At 44.3% G+C, this 16,058-nt stretch overlaps 2 protein-coding genes and 1 pseudogene across 2 annotated transcripts; 1 reads left to right on the top strand and 2 right to left on the bottom strand.

Moving 5' to 3' along the window:
* Nucleotides 1-839: 839 nt before the first annotated feature.
* Nucleotides 840-4,744, bottom strand: LOC135622579 (protein BZR1 homolog 3-like). The gene is made up of 2 exons (XM_065124552.1): nucleotides 4,233-4,744; nucleotides 840-1,915 (listed from the first exon to the last, which is right to left on the bottom strand). Exons 1-2 carry the CDS (start codon nucleotides 4,470-4,472, stop codon nucleotides 1,142-1,144), a joined length of 1,014 nt encoding a protein of 337 aa, XP_064980624.1. The 5' UTR covers nucleotides 4,473-4,744; the 3' UTR covers nucleotides 840-1,141.
* Nucleotides 4,745-9,261: 4,517 nt separating this feature from the next.
* On the top strand, nucleotides 9,262-13,098 carry LOC135622577 (heat stress transcription factor A-4b-like; annotated as a pseudogene).
* An 885-nt stretch (nucleotides 13,099-13,983) lies between these two features.
* Nucleotides 13,984-15,171, bottom strand: LOC103997277 (uncharacterized). The gene has a single exon (XM_009418446.3). The coding sequence runs from the start codon at nucleotides 15,044-15,046 to the stop codon at nucleotides 14,078-14,080; it is 969 nt and encodes a 322-aa protein (XP_009416721.2). The 5' UTR covers nucleotides 15,047-15,171; the 3' UTR covers nucleotides 13,984-14,077.
* Between the last annotated feature and the right edge of the window lie 887 nt (nucleotides 15,172-16,058).

The raw sequence follows: 16,058 nt of genomic DNA, 5'->3' as shown, positions 1-16,058 counted from the left end.
ATGTTAACTCTACTTGATTGTCACCTTAACCCATTCACTTTATACATCATAAGAGATACGGATCTATTAGGTTGACAGCGTAACACCAATATGAGAGTCAATTCAGCTCCATGTTACATAGGTTGACAAGAAGGCTAACTCTATAAGTCATTAATTTTTATGACCACATTGAAGGTCGGGCAATGTGCATGACCGTCACTAGCATCAACTCTTAAGTATACTTTTAAAATATCGATTAGGTTTTTATATCATGGACTAAACATTTGATCGAACTCTTTGAATCTATACTAACTTAGGCATCGAAGGAGCTTACGAGCATGTCCCTATATAGTTTTGTAGGGTACTAGTTTGGATCATCGAGATTTTTGATAGCTCGATGAAATGAACTCAGAAGTGAACCTAAACAAGAAGAAATTTATTATGATCATCGAGATTTCTGATAGCTCGATGAGATGAACTCAGAAGTGAACACAAACAAAAAGAAATTTATCATAACACATCGGATCATCGAGATTTCTGATAGCTCGATGAAATGAACTCAGAAGTGAACCCAAACAAGAAGAAATTTGTCATAACACATCCCATTATAAGGCTAATGTTTCATATGTGATTTAATCATGGTTTTTGGAAAAAAAACAAAACCTCTCTTCTATGGAAACGCATGCGAATGGTCTCCTTCAATTGCAAATACGCGCAGGAATCTGTATGTACGTGAAACCTTTCAACAAATCCACCCCTCAGTGTCGGACAACAAAGTTGCACATTCATGGTGCGTGTGGACAGCCAGAAAAGACACAATGTCCTAAGAGCTAAACCAACAACACAGCCAACATCGGTCATCAAAAGTTAATCCGCGAGTTGATATAATTTAGCTGGAGATTGAAGAGCAATACCAGTGATTCAAACTCAGCATGTACGAGAAACATGACCCACTCAGTTTTCGCCCTGTGACATACATGTTTTGCTTTTTCCCTTCACACACTCTATATAACATACACCAGTTTTTCTTCAGAAAAAAAGTGGTTAAAGCTGAAGGCAAGAAACTAAAATCATCTCTCTTGAATCCTCTCTCTATCTATCTACTTCAAAACAAGAAAAAGATAACAGAAGACAGGGGGACGCTGAATCGATCGACCGTCCGTCAGGCAACAGATCTGGTTTTCGAACTTCCAAGAGTGAGGTCCAGCTCATCGGATGCACACTCCTCATGGATCATCTCCCCTTCCCATGGCTTCACCAACCCGGTTGCTGTATCGGTGCCATTACTGCTGCTTCCAAATTCAAATTCATCTGAACCACCATCAGACATCTGAACATCACCATGGCTGTGGCCACCGGGTATCGGAGAGCATGTCCCACTCTGTCCTGGAGTCAACATTCGGGAGCCACTGGCTTCCTTATAGAAGACAAGAGGATTAGACGATATAAGGCTGAAGGTAGGTGAAGAAGGACCACCAGAAGGAAGGCGCAAGCTAGCAAGCCATGCAGACTGTGGAGTATCTTGGTGGCCAGGGCTTGGTGGCATGGAAGATGGCAAGAAAGTAAGGTTGGAGCCAGCCCAAGTTGGGTGGATGGCTGGCGCATCCCAATCAGTCTTGATGCGCGAGGATCGGGCAGTGGGAGAGCTCAGTGGAGGGGTTACTGGGGCACTTATGGACCCTCCATGTACGTATAGATGATGGAGGTCGGGTAGCTTGGAAGAGGTGGATGTGGAAGACGCGGATGAGAGACTCTTTAGCCATGGAACGAGGGAGTTGCCTTCTGTGCCGCTGGTTAAATTCTTCGCGTTAGTGATCAAGGTTGAAGACATAGGACTTGCCAAGGTGGATGAGGCCGGGCTTGGGTTATAGGAGACACAAGGACTTGGTGAAGCCGAGGATCCAACGATATCCACGTGTTCCACTGGCTTGCATCCCTGCATATTCATATATGGTTGAAATTTTAGCTCAGTTGCTATTTGGAATTGCCACTGAAAGAATGTCAAAGACAATGTGTCAATCTATGCAGCAAAACTAAACATACAAGTTGCCATTCAACATTTGGGAAGATCTGTTTGGCCTGGATTACAGTTCACATGATAGAAAGTAATAAATATCAAGCAGCAACATATTAGACTGAACAAGTTGCAAATTCCAATACAATAAAGCTGAAATATTTAAAGTTTTTAAAACAACTGGACCATTAGTACCCTATTTAACAAGCTTGACTTTTTTTTCACTCAAAGGATTCATCTCTCATGTTAAGATTGTTAAGATCACCAAAGAAGAAAATCTGGGAGCTGAGCTTGGATTGTAAGACTTCCAATTTACATTTTCCAACTAGTGCTTGGATTGCAATCAAGCTGAGCTGAACTTTGCTCTGTTCAAGTTTTGTCTCAGCCTATAATACTAAGGGAGCTCGCGCTCCACTCGAGACTCGAGTCAAGCTTGAAATGATGTTTCAGCTCCGCACACTAGAATTTTTACAGAGTCAAACTTGGATCAAATTAAACTCAACAAGAATTCATTTAGGAAGACCTGGATGGCCCAATATACAAAGTGTTGGTTTAAATGTCAACTTATCAGTTTAATTTTGGTAAAGCCAACTTTGTGTTTCTTGTTGAAATAGTATGCTTTTCATCTGCTTTTAATAAGTGGAGCCAATTTTTAGGTCCCATTTCTAGAAAAAAAAAAATATTTAACTGTTCATCTATTTGTGATTGGAAGCAAGACGTGGATCTACCATTAAATTTTTTTCATAAGTAATTTTACTCAAGACTATAGATGAACTTGGCTGAACCCCAAGTTACTCAAACATGTTAACTCATCTGCAACCTTAACTAGCAGTAAGAGAAAAAAAAAGGAAAAAGACAGGGTCAGAATCCTTCTAGGGTAAAAAATCTGACAACATTTGGCTAGTCCCAAAACATGACCAAGATTCAATCTAGAAAAAAACTTGGTTATAAAGAGACGCTTTATCAATCATTATCAGGAAACCATCACATTTGCCCTTTCTTTTCTTTTACTTTTTGATACTTCTTTCTTTATAGTTTAATTATGTGAAATCATGTTCTAAGCATGCTACTGCTTCGAACGAAAATTATGGCTATGGCTGCTCAGATCATTGCTCATCGGCCCAAAATTACATCTTCTCCAGCTCATTTTTACGTTCCAGCTGCAATCCTCATTGTCATCCCCAATTTACTTAAAAATATCACTCTGTACAGATTCTCATAACCGCTCTAATTGTTCATAAAGACTTTTTACACAGGTACAATTAATGCTGAAACAAACTCACCATTCGTGTATCAGCACTCTCTTCTTAGGCTAATTCTAATCGTTAACCACCTAATACCGATTCGAAAAGCCTCATCATCCATCTTTTAGTGGAATTAATTGCACAGACTGTTTTGTTCTTTTTCTATCTAGCAAAAGCACCTTTCTTGCAAGCTAAACATCATTCCCTGGGTTCTCCCAATTGGTAAAGGCGACAACAAAGTGGGCCAAATACCTGAGCTTAGATACGGTGAGCACCACTTTGCCTTCAATCGGAACCCCCTCAAGATCTCACTTTTCACCTTCCCTCCAATTCAAGCTCCGGTAGTTCGCCAGAACTACCCACAATACAATAGAATTTCCATCCTTCGCTATGGTGTTCGTGTGCCCATAATCCTTCCTTTAGTCCCCAGCAATTACTGTGTGATAGAAATATGAGATAGGAAAGAGTCCTAAAGAAGGAACCCAAAAGGCCTATGCTCCCTCCACGATGCGCGCGCACACACACATGTCTCTTTCGGCGCACCGGGATTCCAGTAAAGCGGGTGACTTTGACCAACAACGAGGGAACGCACCCCGTCCCACCGCCCTCCCGATACAGAAAGGAACATCGGCGACGGAGGGCACTCAGTGCCGTGAAACGTTGGGTCGCATGCGTACAACCCCTCACGATGAGAGCCTTCAGATTACAATATGTCCCGTCCTGCACCGAAACGCGTCCGGAGACCGAATCGGGCAATTCCAACCATCAATCAGAGGGATAGAAAGAACATGTCTACAACATCACGTGGCAAGCTCACGTTAGTTGTTCCGCGAGCCAGTTGCTAACGCGCACCGCAGTGGCGCATGCCGGCATCTGCGCCCAACCCGCACCGGCGAGTGAAGGCTTGGACCGCACAGACGCACGATGACCGAGGTCCATAATGAAATGATGGAGAGGAGGAGAGCAGCCGAGGCGGCGGTGGTGGAAGAGGTTACCTTGCGGTAAGTGGTGCCGTCCTCCTCGACGGCCCACCCGGCCTCCTCGCATAGGGCCTTGAGGACGGCATTGTTGTCGCAGTGCTTGGGGAGCTTGTAGTTGCCGTACATCCGGAGGCCCGCGTAGATCTTCGCCGCGATCGCACGCCGCCGCCGCTCCCGCCGCTTGTTGTTCTCCCTCTCCCTCCACGTCGGCATCCTCGTCCCCGACGTCATCTCCTCCACCCTCCCTTCCTTCATGGCAGCCGCACCACACGACCGATCTCTCACTTGACAGCAACCAAACGCAAAAAAAAGGCCAAGCAGGGATCGGCGACCCCCACCGACCAAGGCTGTATGACGTACGTCTATGTGGATCTACCGATAAAGGATCGTCGAAAGAATACGAACTGGCAGAGCGAGAGAGAGATCGATCGGGAGAGTCGATGCTCGCTCGGATTTGGGAGCGGTGGAATAAATTGGGAGGAGGGTGAAGGCCGGCACAGGTGTGAACAGACGATAGAGGATTGAGGCGTGATTGAGATGCGAATAAAGACCGTGCAGCCGCAGCCGTTTCACATGACCCTTCGGAAATGCCGTGGGACGTGTCCGCGTGTGAAGGAGGTCACGTTGTTTGACCGCTCTTTCCCACCCCGGCTGGAGACACGGCTTAAGCAACGATGAGAGAGGAACGACGCTGGACTAGCATTCGGGGCTTAAGTCGGGTATCGTCGTAACGAAGGATACGTGTCTGCTGCTCCACCGAATCAGTGGACTCTAATTCCGTCTTTATCAGCGAAGGTGACATGAAGCGTGCGGGAAATGTAACGTCTAATGACCACTGTTAGTACCAGTAATTCTCGAAGCATGCATGATTCTGATGCAGGAGGAAGAAGTCTTGTCTGCACGGGGAACACAATAAAAAACGATGCGTTTGACATCGTCAAACACATTGAATAGAATTGTTGTTGGAAGATTAGGAACAGCTTTGGCAGTAGATAACCTACAGTCTTTAATGGAGTTATGTGACGTATGGGGACAGTCTCGTGGCGGTTCTTCGTGAGGAGGACAAGAGAAGCGGGCGGTGCACGGAGATGACCGGAAGGGGGTGGTGGGACAGGCCAACTCCACGTGACCTGTGGGGGGGAGGGGTGTGGTCGTCGTTCGGCATCGACTACTAGTGGCGCCGTCCCCCAAGTGCGCCGGGTGCACGTGCGGTGACGGAGGTGGGGATGAGAGAGTACCGTCAAAGTCGATCGGGGGTGGGGGGCCAAGCTGGGCGCTTTTTTCTTCTTCGTCGTCGTCGTCTTCCCACTTCCCCGTCGCACGCGGCATGGGTGGTGGTGCGGAGTCAAAGGTGGCGGGTCCCGCTGACGCTTGGGGACGGAGTCACGTGTTCTTATCTTGTCGTTCTCAATAATGTCAAAAAACAAAAAAAAAGGGTCATAGTTTAGGGTGAATTCTTTTTAATTTAAGTTTTTTACTCTTTATTTTTATTTAATTGGGAGATCTTACTACAACGATAAGCTTGCTTCCTAGATCTCCGATCGAGAGGAGTTAGTGCATGTGATACGTTTTTTTTTTAATAATATATTTAGTTTTTATATTTAAATATTTTATCTGAAAAAAGTATTTAATATTAAGATTTTACGTAATGATAGTCCCTTTTTCTTTTTTGGTAATTGGACAGCAATATATTTCATCTTTCATCGATTAGTAAGATCATCGTATTCTCTTCTTTTTCTTCCTCACCTGTTCTTCGAGAAGACAGAAGGTGTCCGATGAAGATATCGATTGATACGGTATATTTTGGGCCCCGGATATATCACAACTGATGCCACACGCCAAGTCAAAACCATACCAAGAAGTTGTTCCGCATGTCCTGTCTCGAGAGCTCGGGGCGGTGCCATCTGACATTGCTTTGCACGTCCCAGGACGACGACCGGTCAGAAGTGTCATCCCATCCCTTGAGGGTCAGCGGCCACGCCGAATCGACACGCTACCGACCCTCGTGCAATGGTATAAAGCTCCTGGTCGGCCTCCGGACAAGGAGGGAGAGACATAAAAAAACAATCCACCCCACACTGACTTGTTTATTGGAGGGGCCAAAGCCGAGGATCACCCGGTGAGAGCCATTTTTTTGTAGGTGAACGACCACCCGCGAGCGGCGAGCGTCTCAACCCAGGGGATGCCATCCACCGCGCAACGGAGAGCTGTCAATCGGCCCAGATCCCGACCAACGCCAACTAGCACTCCTTCCCGAGAACGCGATCACCTCATCATCCAGCTCACTCTACAGAAAGCTCCCAACATCGACCCACGAACCTAGCCGTGCTGACCCATCAGCCACCGTATATTTGTTTGCTAACACATGATAGAAACAATCCCTCTACACGAGTGCATCATATATTTTTACATAAAATATCTATTATATTTTTAACACGAAAAACTAAGTTCGATCGGAGAAAATATCTATAAAACTTAAATCCCAAATTGTGTTTGATTGGATGGGATAGTTTGTGTGAGTCAAATTGTGCTCAAAGAATCACGAGTTGATTGTTACAAGCAATTGCAATCGCCATCAATCGACGTCGAGGAAGATAAATCCCCATCTGTTCGCATGCATTCCCACGTGATCCCCCACGCCATATAGATATAAATTGCACGTCTTTTACATCTCGGTGGGGCCCGACAAAGTGGCCTTCAATTCGAAATGTAGATTTTTATTTCACGAATGTCCTAATCGACATTGAAAATTTTCGAATCTCTTCGGACATCAAATCTTATCCGTATCACGATACATTTCAATAGATTTTTGTAGATATCAAGTCAATTCATAGAGTGAGGAGGTATCGATTAAATACCGAGATTGAGAAACGTATGTAATGGAGGTATTGGCCATATCATTATTTTCTCATCATCCAAGTGAGGCAAAGTAAATGGAGAGTAGCTACGGCTTGTTCATCACAGTGCAGGATTGGGCGTGTTCAAACCACAGCAGAGAAGGGGAGACAGGAAGTCTACTTGACTCTGCTACAGACGAGAGAAGAAACGTGTCGTGTGGGATTTAGGTTGAGACTTTTTGGATTCTCTTCTTAACACACCCGCTTCTCGGAAATAGAAACATTGAACTGAAGGTTGTGATGATTAGAACGAGAAGAGACTCGGATGGTGTTTGTGGTAAACAACATGGAGCTGTGACCTCGGGGCCGACGTGGCTCGGTTCGGATCCGGAAGGTGGGATCTCCCCGGTGCGGCCCTCGGGTTCGCCGAGGGGGTCGGCCGCGGCGGTCCGATGGGGACGGGATCAGCCGACTCCGCCGGAGGGGGCTCCTCGGCTGGGCGCGCGCTCCGTCTGCAATCCTGCACACAGGTCGGGTCGGGAGACGCGACCCGACCCCTTCGACGATCGAGTCAATGGATGGTGGAGAGGGTAGAAAGGAGAAGAGGAGTTTGAGGTGTCTCCCTGGTGTGTTCTCCCCTGCCTCTCCCCGTCCCTCTTGCTCGTTGAGAGTGCGAGGGTATTTATAGAGAAGCTTGCCGTGGTTTGATGTGCCCGCTTGCCGGGGCAAATGGTGGCGTCTGACACAGACGTTGTGTGGCGTGAAGAACCGAGCCTGCGCGGGTGTTAATGCACCTCGGGCAGTGTTTTCACCGGGTACCGTCGCGTCGATCGTGGTGTGAGGCGCGGATGACGTCAGCCGAGTCTTATCGTAATTACTATCCTCATCAGATATTATATAATCTTTCTTTGGGAATTAGTTTGCTTCTGTTAGATTCGATCAAAGTGTTTTGCTGGATATATTAGTCGAAACAATAGCTTAAAGACTCAGCAGCGGAAAGCTACTTTGGTCCAATGAGTTCATGTAGAAGAAGAGGTGGTGAAGACTTGGGCACGACCCTTCCACCGTCCTTCGCACTCCTCCACTCCATCGATCCTTTTTGGCTGTAAAAAAAGATGAGAAGCTTATGCAACATCTTCCACCAGTCTCTGCTTCCTTCGCACCCATGCAATCGGCTGCTCCTCGAGGCTGTGATTGCCTTTAATTAGCAAATGGATTAGTAGTATGTGACAATGCAATAAATGAAAGAAAGAAGACATGTCATCACGAGAAATCTACTCATACGATCATAGTATTATAAAATACTATCATACTATACCTGACTATGTTTAATATTTTAATTCTTATATTTTAAAAAATTATATTGATATCCTTATACATCTAATTCTATTTCTCCTCAGACTCTATCTCATCATCAGTAGAAACAACATTAGAAAATGGATAAAAAAATTTCGATCTTTACGTTCAAAAATATTAATTACATAGAATGATAACTTTTGTGAAAACTTTGTTATTCTCCCTCCGACTTCATTATCCTCTCGGACGATCTACCCAATAGCGACGTTTGTGATAATCCTCATCTCCTCCATCGTTTTATTTCTCTAGCTTCGTTATACTTCTATTCGATTTTATTATCCTCTCAATAGCTTATACAATCGCAATATTAGTGGTGATCCTCATCTTCTGCACTATTTCATTTCTCCTACTTCGTTTATCATACTCAATGCCTCTGGCTTCGTATAAGGTCGATGACTCTTTACTAATGACAAGGATTGAAATTATTTTTTATTTTTTAGTATAATTTATGTATGTGATAATACATGCAATATTTTCTATCAGTAGAGTCAATAATGTGAGGAGAAATAAAATTAAATGATTCACTTTCGTAAGTATTAGAATTTCAATATAATTTTTTTTATTTTATAACTATAAGGATGTTAATATAAATTTTTTAAAGTATAATTAAAAGAAGTAATTATAATATTTTTGAGAGACTTTTAAAATAATAATTTTAAAAAATAAAAATAAATTTTAGTATTTATTTTTTTGTGAAACCCACTATCCAATAACTGACGAGGAAAAGAACAAAGCCGACAAATGTGAAGACCGCATAAAAGACAGAAAGAGGAGAGAACAATGTACGTTTGTCAAATACATGTATACTACTCGTATGCCTGAAATTTATTCTAAAAAATAAACAGAAAAAATAATTTATTTCCGAGGTTTTGCTTGTTCTTGCCTGCTTCTTCTAGAAAATTCCGGCGACTTGGAGCCAACCGTACACAGTCGTGGACTCCTCCGGAAGAACACCGGGGGGCTCGATCTCTCGCATCGGCGAGCGCGAGAAAGAGAGTATCAGGTCAAAGGTTGATCCTTCTTTTGGTTTCCGCGCTCGTCGTCTTGTAGGTGCGTAACAGAAGTTGTTTTTTCCTGTTCCTTTTCTCTTTATTGCTTCCTTTTGATCCTCGTCGGACCTTTCTGCAGACTACTCGCCGATGTCGCCTGCTTGGAGGTCGAATCCGGGCAAAAGGTTGTTCCCCTTGGCGCTTTGATCGTGAGAGGCGCGGTATCTACCGGGCTTGGAAGTCGAATAAAGAGGGAGCGGATCGATCGAGGTTGCTGACGGGGAGGCATTTTCTTGGTTGATCTTTTGATGGAAGGATTCTATTTGCCCTAAGACTGATGGCAGGGATCGGTCGGCCATCGGTGCGGCCCGTAGGCTCACGGTGAATTATTCGCTTTGAGCATGGGGCGTACCGTCCGTGTGAGCTTCAAAAGATGCTTGTGAGGGTAAGGGAGACCCAGTGGACTTATGAGCCCTTAGTTCCCATACTCCTCAACCAAGAGCACTGATAATCATTTAGTCCCGTATTGATTGAGGAGAATTATAACCAAGGGCTCGGAAGTCTAACGACTCTTCCTTACTCTCAGAGGTGTCTTTTAGAGCTCACATGTTCCGTAAGGACAAAACCGTACATGTATGCCCATCGACCAAAAGGATAATTCCTCGCGAGTCTATGAGTCGCACCAATGATCAGTCGACCAAATGGTCCCTTATCTGATTGACGCTAGAAGGAGGGCTCGAGGACTGCACCTTGGTCGAGTAAACTCACTCCCGAGCCGTGCACCTTAGCTCCCGAGTCTTATCTGGCAGGATGCTTTGAGTCCCTTCATATTGGCGGTTTTAGATTGGTTGATAGGGATGGAAGGCTCCCGGGGAAGTTCGAATTCCCCCTCCCCATTTCTCACCAAGATGTATGAGATGGTGGACGACCTGTCGACGAACTCCATTGTTTCGTGGAGTCCCATTAACGCCGGTTTCGTGGTTTGGAAGCAGCTGGAGTTGCTAGGGATTTGCTCCCCAAGTATTTCAAGCACAATAATTTCTCCAGCTTCGTCAGGCTGCTCAATACTCAAGTGGAACAGTTCCAAGAGAAAGCCTCTCCCTTTTAACAGAAACCAGTAATTCTTGAATCGGAAATCACATCTCATATCCTGTTTGGTTAATTAGTTCAGCTTGATTGACCTTCCTACTTTACATTGGGTTTTGTTGGGATGATTTGTCTTGTGGAACGAACGATAAAGTTCATCAGTTCATAAATTTGATTTCTGCTTTCTAGCAAATTTTGATGCATCAATCTTGCTTCATGATCTAAGTTCTTGAAATGGGAAAATGAGAATGTTATCTGCTGGGATCTTGCATATTTGAATATCGTTCGGAAATGAATCAATTATGCTGGTGCTTTCTCACTGATCTGAATTTCCAAGTAGTTAGTTTCATGTGTATTAATCTATTATAAACATAGTTGTACGCTTTCTCGAGTGTCTGATATGTTTGTAGTAGTTATTTGTCCCAATATGACTGATTAGTATGCGTTCTTCTTTTGCCTTGACAATCTTCTGTGGTATGAACTGCTCGCTCTTTTCCATATGTGATTTGAAGAAGATAAAAATTTTCATGTTGTGCCTTCCAGGGTTTCAGAAAGGTTGACCCTGATCGGTGGGAGTTTGCAAATGACGATTTCAAATGAGGACAAAAGCATCTATTGAAAAACATATATTGACGCAAGCCGGTACATAGCCATTCACTGCACAACCAGGGCAACTCTTCAGGACCTCGGCGAAAGCTGAAAAACAGGAGCTCAAAGAGGAGATTGAGAGGCTTGGGCAAGAAAAGCATAAGCTTTTTAATGAGCTTCAGAAGCATACAAAGCAACAGTATGGAATGGAGCACCTAATGCAGTCTTTAGAGGAGACGTTTTGGAAAACCGACAGAGAGGTCTGATGCCCTTCTTGACACAAATCATGCAGAAACCTCGGTTCCTTTCTAACTTTATTCAACATTCTGATCCTCACAGCAAGAAAAGAAGATTGCAGAAAATTGATTTTTTTTAATGGGGATACCACGTCTGAAGATAACCAGATTGCATCTCTCCAGCCCATTGTAGGAGAAAAATCAGACATTGTGCCATTGCAAACACTTGACATGGAACCATTCGAGAAGATGGAATCATCCTTGAATTCGTTGGAGAAATGGAGACCAATGCAAATTTGCAACTGTCGTTGCCTAAATTGTATCCTTGCTCACCTGCTTGGGAGATATTCATTCGTCTCCGGAGATAGCTAGAGTCTACTAGTTATGTAGAGACTCCTGATATTTCTGCAACTGAAATGCAAACAGCTTCACGGAGCAAGGTTTCTTAGATAGATGTGAATTCAGAACCTGCTGCTAACGAGGCTGATTCATCAAGAGATCGAGCAACAGGTACTACAACAAACGGTGCCCATGGCGGTGATCGATGTTTTCTGGGAACAATTTCTTACAGAGAACCCAGGTTCTTCTGATATGAAGTCCAGTCACAAAGAAGAGATTCAGATGAAACACAAAGGGAAAGAGTGCAGGAAAACGTATGGTGGAGAAGGAAAAATGTCAATCACCTTGCAGGAATCTCACTTCAGAAGAGAAAACCTGATGTTAGTTATTTTTTCAGTTATAATTGTGTTAGGATCTATATTTGTTTTGATAGTGGTACCACCGATGGTAGCATATGATAATCATTGTGTTGCCAGTACAATTATTTTGTTTGCATCCCTGGTTAGGAGTGACGTGGTTTTCTTACTAGTAACTTTTTTCATTTATTATAAAAATGCATGATGGCATCAAATCAAGAAATAGCTTCTAAAATCATTTCAGATCTTAGGCTATGCACCCTCATTTTGACTCAATTTTATTCAATAATTGTATTCCTTTTCCATGCATGTTTTACATGGCTAATTTACGTTAACTTCTTTAAATCATTAGATGAAGTCTATTCGAAACAAATTTAGAGTACATATTTTTTTGCATTCATGTCAACCGTATTAATCTTTGTATGTCTGCTTATGACATAAAAAGAGGGTCATTTTCTGGTACTATCTTGATATTGTTTTTCATGCTATAAGTAACTAAAATCGTCTGGAGTATCTGCAGTATTGCACCTTGCTGGTATCATTTGGCAAAATGTATATTTGTGGAGATTATGCTGCTGTTTTCAGACACATTTAGAACTATTCTTTTTTGTCATAATAGGTTTGTCCCCAGAATAAATGTATTAGTGAAAGCTCTAAATATGCTCAGATCAAACAACTCAACCTGTTGAGCCACTGATCTTGTAGACCGTATGTGGTTTGGCTCGCTCTTGGGCCTGGCACCTAAAAGAAAGCTGGTATTATTGTTGAAAATCAACGACTTGGACGGTTCAATTATTAAGTTGCTTGGTTCTTTGGTTTCCATGTGCAAAATTTAATATGTTCCTTGTATTTAAAAATTATACACATAGTTTTGATACGGATCCAGATATTGTTTATTCATAATTGCATCCACAGTAGTTTAGTTTAAGATAAACCTAGAATTACCTCGTCAAATGATCTGTGCATTGCATACCTTTCTTGATTTCACCTTCTTTAACAGCTGAGGCCCTTCTTTATTAATTTACTCGATGTAACAACTGATGTATTTCGCAAATTTGTTCAAACTGAAACATATTTCTTCTAATTGTTTGATATGAATTTTCATGTTATGAACTGAACATTTGTTTTCTGTTCTGCAAAGTCCATAGTGTTTGTTGTTGCCTTCAGGTGCATCTTTGCACAGTGAGCCCTGGTCTGTTTAATCTTTTACAGAGCTATATAACTTACTGTCATTGTTCTCTGTGAAATGCCATTGAAGAAGTATGCATATTGATGTTGGTAAGACTTGTTGAAAAGAAAGAATTGACTTGTTTAGATCTTTTGAACTATTCTTTTTCCAAGGATTCTGTACTTATTTAAAAGATACAAGAGTTTTCATGCCTATTGATCAAGTTTGCAGATAATGTTTTCCCTATGTTGCAGGAGACCAACATCCAGTAAACAACTTCATAGTTGTCATTACCCAATGCCAGAGAGAGAGAGAGAGAGAGAGAGAGAGAGAGAGAGAGAGTTGGTAAAATTGCTTGACCCTTTTTTTTACTACTTCCAAATAGATATCTCACTTGCTAGTTTTTCCCTGTTTCTTCCATACATCATTTCTCTATAACTACATGCTCTTTGCAAACATTCAAGAATGTCATCCTTCAGTGTTCATGTCAGCCTCAGAATGACTCATTTTCATTAGAGGTTCTCCTTATTAGTGAACATTAGCAAGTGCCCAAAGACTTAATTTTTTTTTGGCTCAGGATAGATGCCAATTTTAAGGTTACTTGGTGAATTGTACTTGGGATAGTTGATAACAGAGACTGGCTACATTTGTTATAGTAGTAATATTAGTGATAGCATGTACTATGTTGTGTAGGTAATGTTAATTTTATTCATACCAACAAGCAATTTATATCCTAATAATCTGTATAGCTTCTTTTATAGCCTCAATTAAATTGTTCTATCGTTCACAGCGGCATAGTCCAACGCATAAATAGCAGAGAAAAGTGTCTTTATTGACATCTAATTATAGAGAAAATACAGTGGCAATTGAGATCCGACGGTGATCGATGCGGGGAGAAGGATTCATCAACGCCGTCGATTGGACTCGTGGGCGAGCCGCTCCAGGTTGAGCTCGAACCAGACCTGGCGGAACACCTTGACGATCACGTCGTGGTGCTCGTCCGAGTTGAGCGCGAGGTAGCACGCGAGCAGGCTCTCCATCTCCTCCGGCCGTCCGAGACCCTTCTCACATATCATCTCCACCATCGACTCCCTGAAGTCCCTCTGCGGGTCGGACGAGCACTTCACCACCGCGAACCTCTCCAGACCCCTCCTCGCCACCTCCTCCTCCCGCTTCCTCCTCGACGCCGCCCTCATCCTCTCCACCTCCTCCGCCCTCACCGCCGCCGTGCGCGGCGAGCGGACCCTGACCTTGGCCCTGTGCCGGATCTTCCCGGTGAACGATCGCCGCGGGAGGCCATCCCGCGCGTCAGGATCCGCTCGCTGGTCCGAAGCATATCCAGCCGTGGTTCGCGCGCTACGCCGCCTCCGCGGCCGCGGGGGGCGCCGGCCGTGGCCGAGATCGCATCCCGAAGCATCGGTCCCCGAGTCCGACTCGGCCCACCGCCTCGAGAAGGGAATTATATGCCCGAGGGTGAGCTCGAGGTCGCCCACGGAGTGATGCCTGGCGGACCGGCGGCGCGCCCTCACGGGAGCAATCCTGGGTCGGAGGCCGCCGGCGTCGTCCCAGACGGACAGGCGGCGGGGAACGGGCGGGGGGAAGCGGGCGGCGGGGGAGAAGGAGAGATGGGCGGAGCGGGGGCTGGGGTCGGGCGGGCGAGGTGAAGGCGGAGGAGCGAAGACGGCGTCGCGTGCCGCAGCGGCGGTTGCAACGCCTCGCTTCGGCTTGAGTTTCGCCAACCATGAGGAGAAGGAAAAGCTCGAGGTATGCTTGTTGTTCTTCTTCTCATTCTTTTTCCCCTCTTGCTTTCGTCGTTCTTCTTGTTCTTGTTGATGCTGCTGTCGATTTCTTCTCCACTTCATCTTCTCGATCATCGTGGTCTGAATTCTGATGGGGGTAGGCCGGTAGAATTAAGGAGAGAAAGTAGTCGCGAATCGGTTAGAAAGAGAGAGGGAGGGAGGGGTGAAGGTGGCGGTTATGTGAATCGTGGGGGAGGGAGGGGGGTGGGTTTGGTAGTGGCGTTTGAAAGAAAGTGGCGGACTGGGAGTGACCGGGGACCGACCGCGCCTGCGATTGGCGAGAGGTGACTTTACCGAACCTTTCACACCTTCTTTTCCCGTTCTATCGACAGACCGTACGACTGGCGAGAATCGAAGAGGAAACCGCAGACAAACGTTTTGCGTTTCCTTTGTCGCTTTCGTCTTCCCAGTTTGAATATTAACCCCGCCACTGCACCTTTCCTGCCTTCTCTTTTTACATGCTTCATATAATAACGTTACTGCTGGCAGGCACGCGTGTCCACGTGGAATATATTTGATTTTATGTTACAATATTTATCATATTCATATGAAACTTTTTCATGTCTCACCGATTACATTTGAATAGATTCAAGACATACTCGAGTAAATCTAAGAAGACCCTTCCGGGCCTATTTCTTGTCCATTGTCGGACCGGATCTGATGTTACTCGATGCCAACTTAGGTGCCTTTAATTGTGTTTCATTTTCGTTTTTATTGAACCTTGGGGCCATTTTGCTCTCACAAAACCAAACAGCTTTTGGGCTGAATTGGGCTTCCAATCGGTCGTAGATGAGATACTCAGTAAGTGTCTATATTCGTGTCAGACACCCTCAAACACATAGGATAAGTTAACGATGTTGGCGAATAAAATTTGTTTGTCTTCATGTGGCTACACATTATCCGATTTCTTTCCCGTCCATGCACGTAAGATTTCCTTGGAAAGGCTGGAGAGTCACACACAACACCCTCTTATCATCCAAACAAAGCTAATCCGCTACTTTCATGTCCTATTCCTACCTTTTGAGAGATGCGGATGGATTGGAAGATTTGGACCTCCTTGTGTCTCTAATATGCTCGTCCTCCAACC

This window comes from Musa acuminata, chromosome BXJ2-9 (assembly GCF_036884655.1).
Source record: "Musa acuminata AAA Group cultivar baxijiao chromosome BXJ2-9, Cavendish_Baxijiao_AAA, whole genome shotgun sequence".
NCBI lineage: Eukaryota > Viridiplantae > Streptophyta > Magnoliopsida > Zingiberales > Musaceae > Musa > Musa acuminata.
This window is presented reverse-complemented; position numbering and strand designations above follow the sequence as displayed.

What these genes read in the sequence shown, in the direction of transcription:
- LOC135622579 (XM_065124552.1), bottom strand. Translation starts at nt 4,472, where the DNA reads ATGAAGGAAGGGAGGGTGGAGGAGATGACGTCGGGGACGAGGATGCCG. An exon ending in ACGGCACCACTTACCGCAAG is followed by an intron (nt 1,916 to 4,232) that starts GTAACCTCTTCC and finishes ATGAATATGCAG; the next exon opens with GGATGCAAGCCAGTGGAACA.
- LOC103997277 (XM_009418446.3), bottom strand. Translation starts at nt 15,046, where the DNA reads ATGATCGAGAAGATGAAGTGGAGAAGAAATCGACAGCAGCATCAACAA.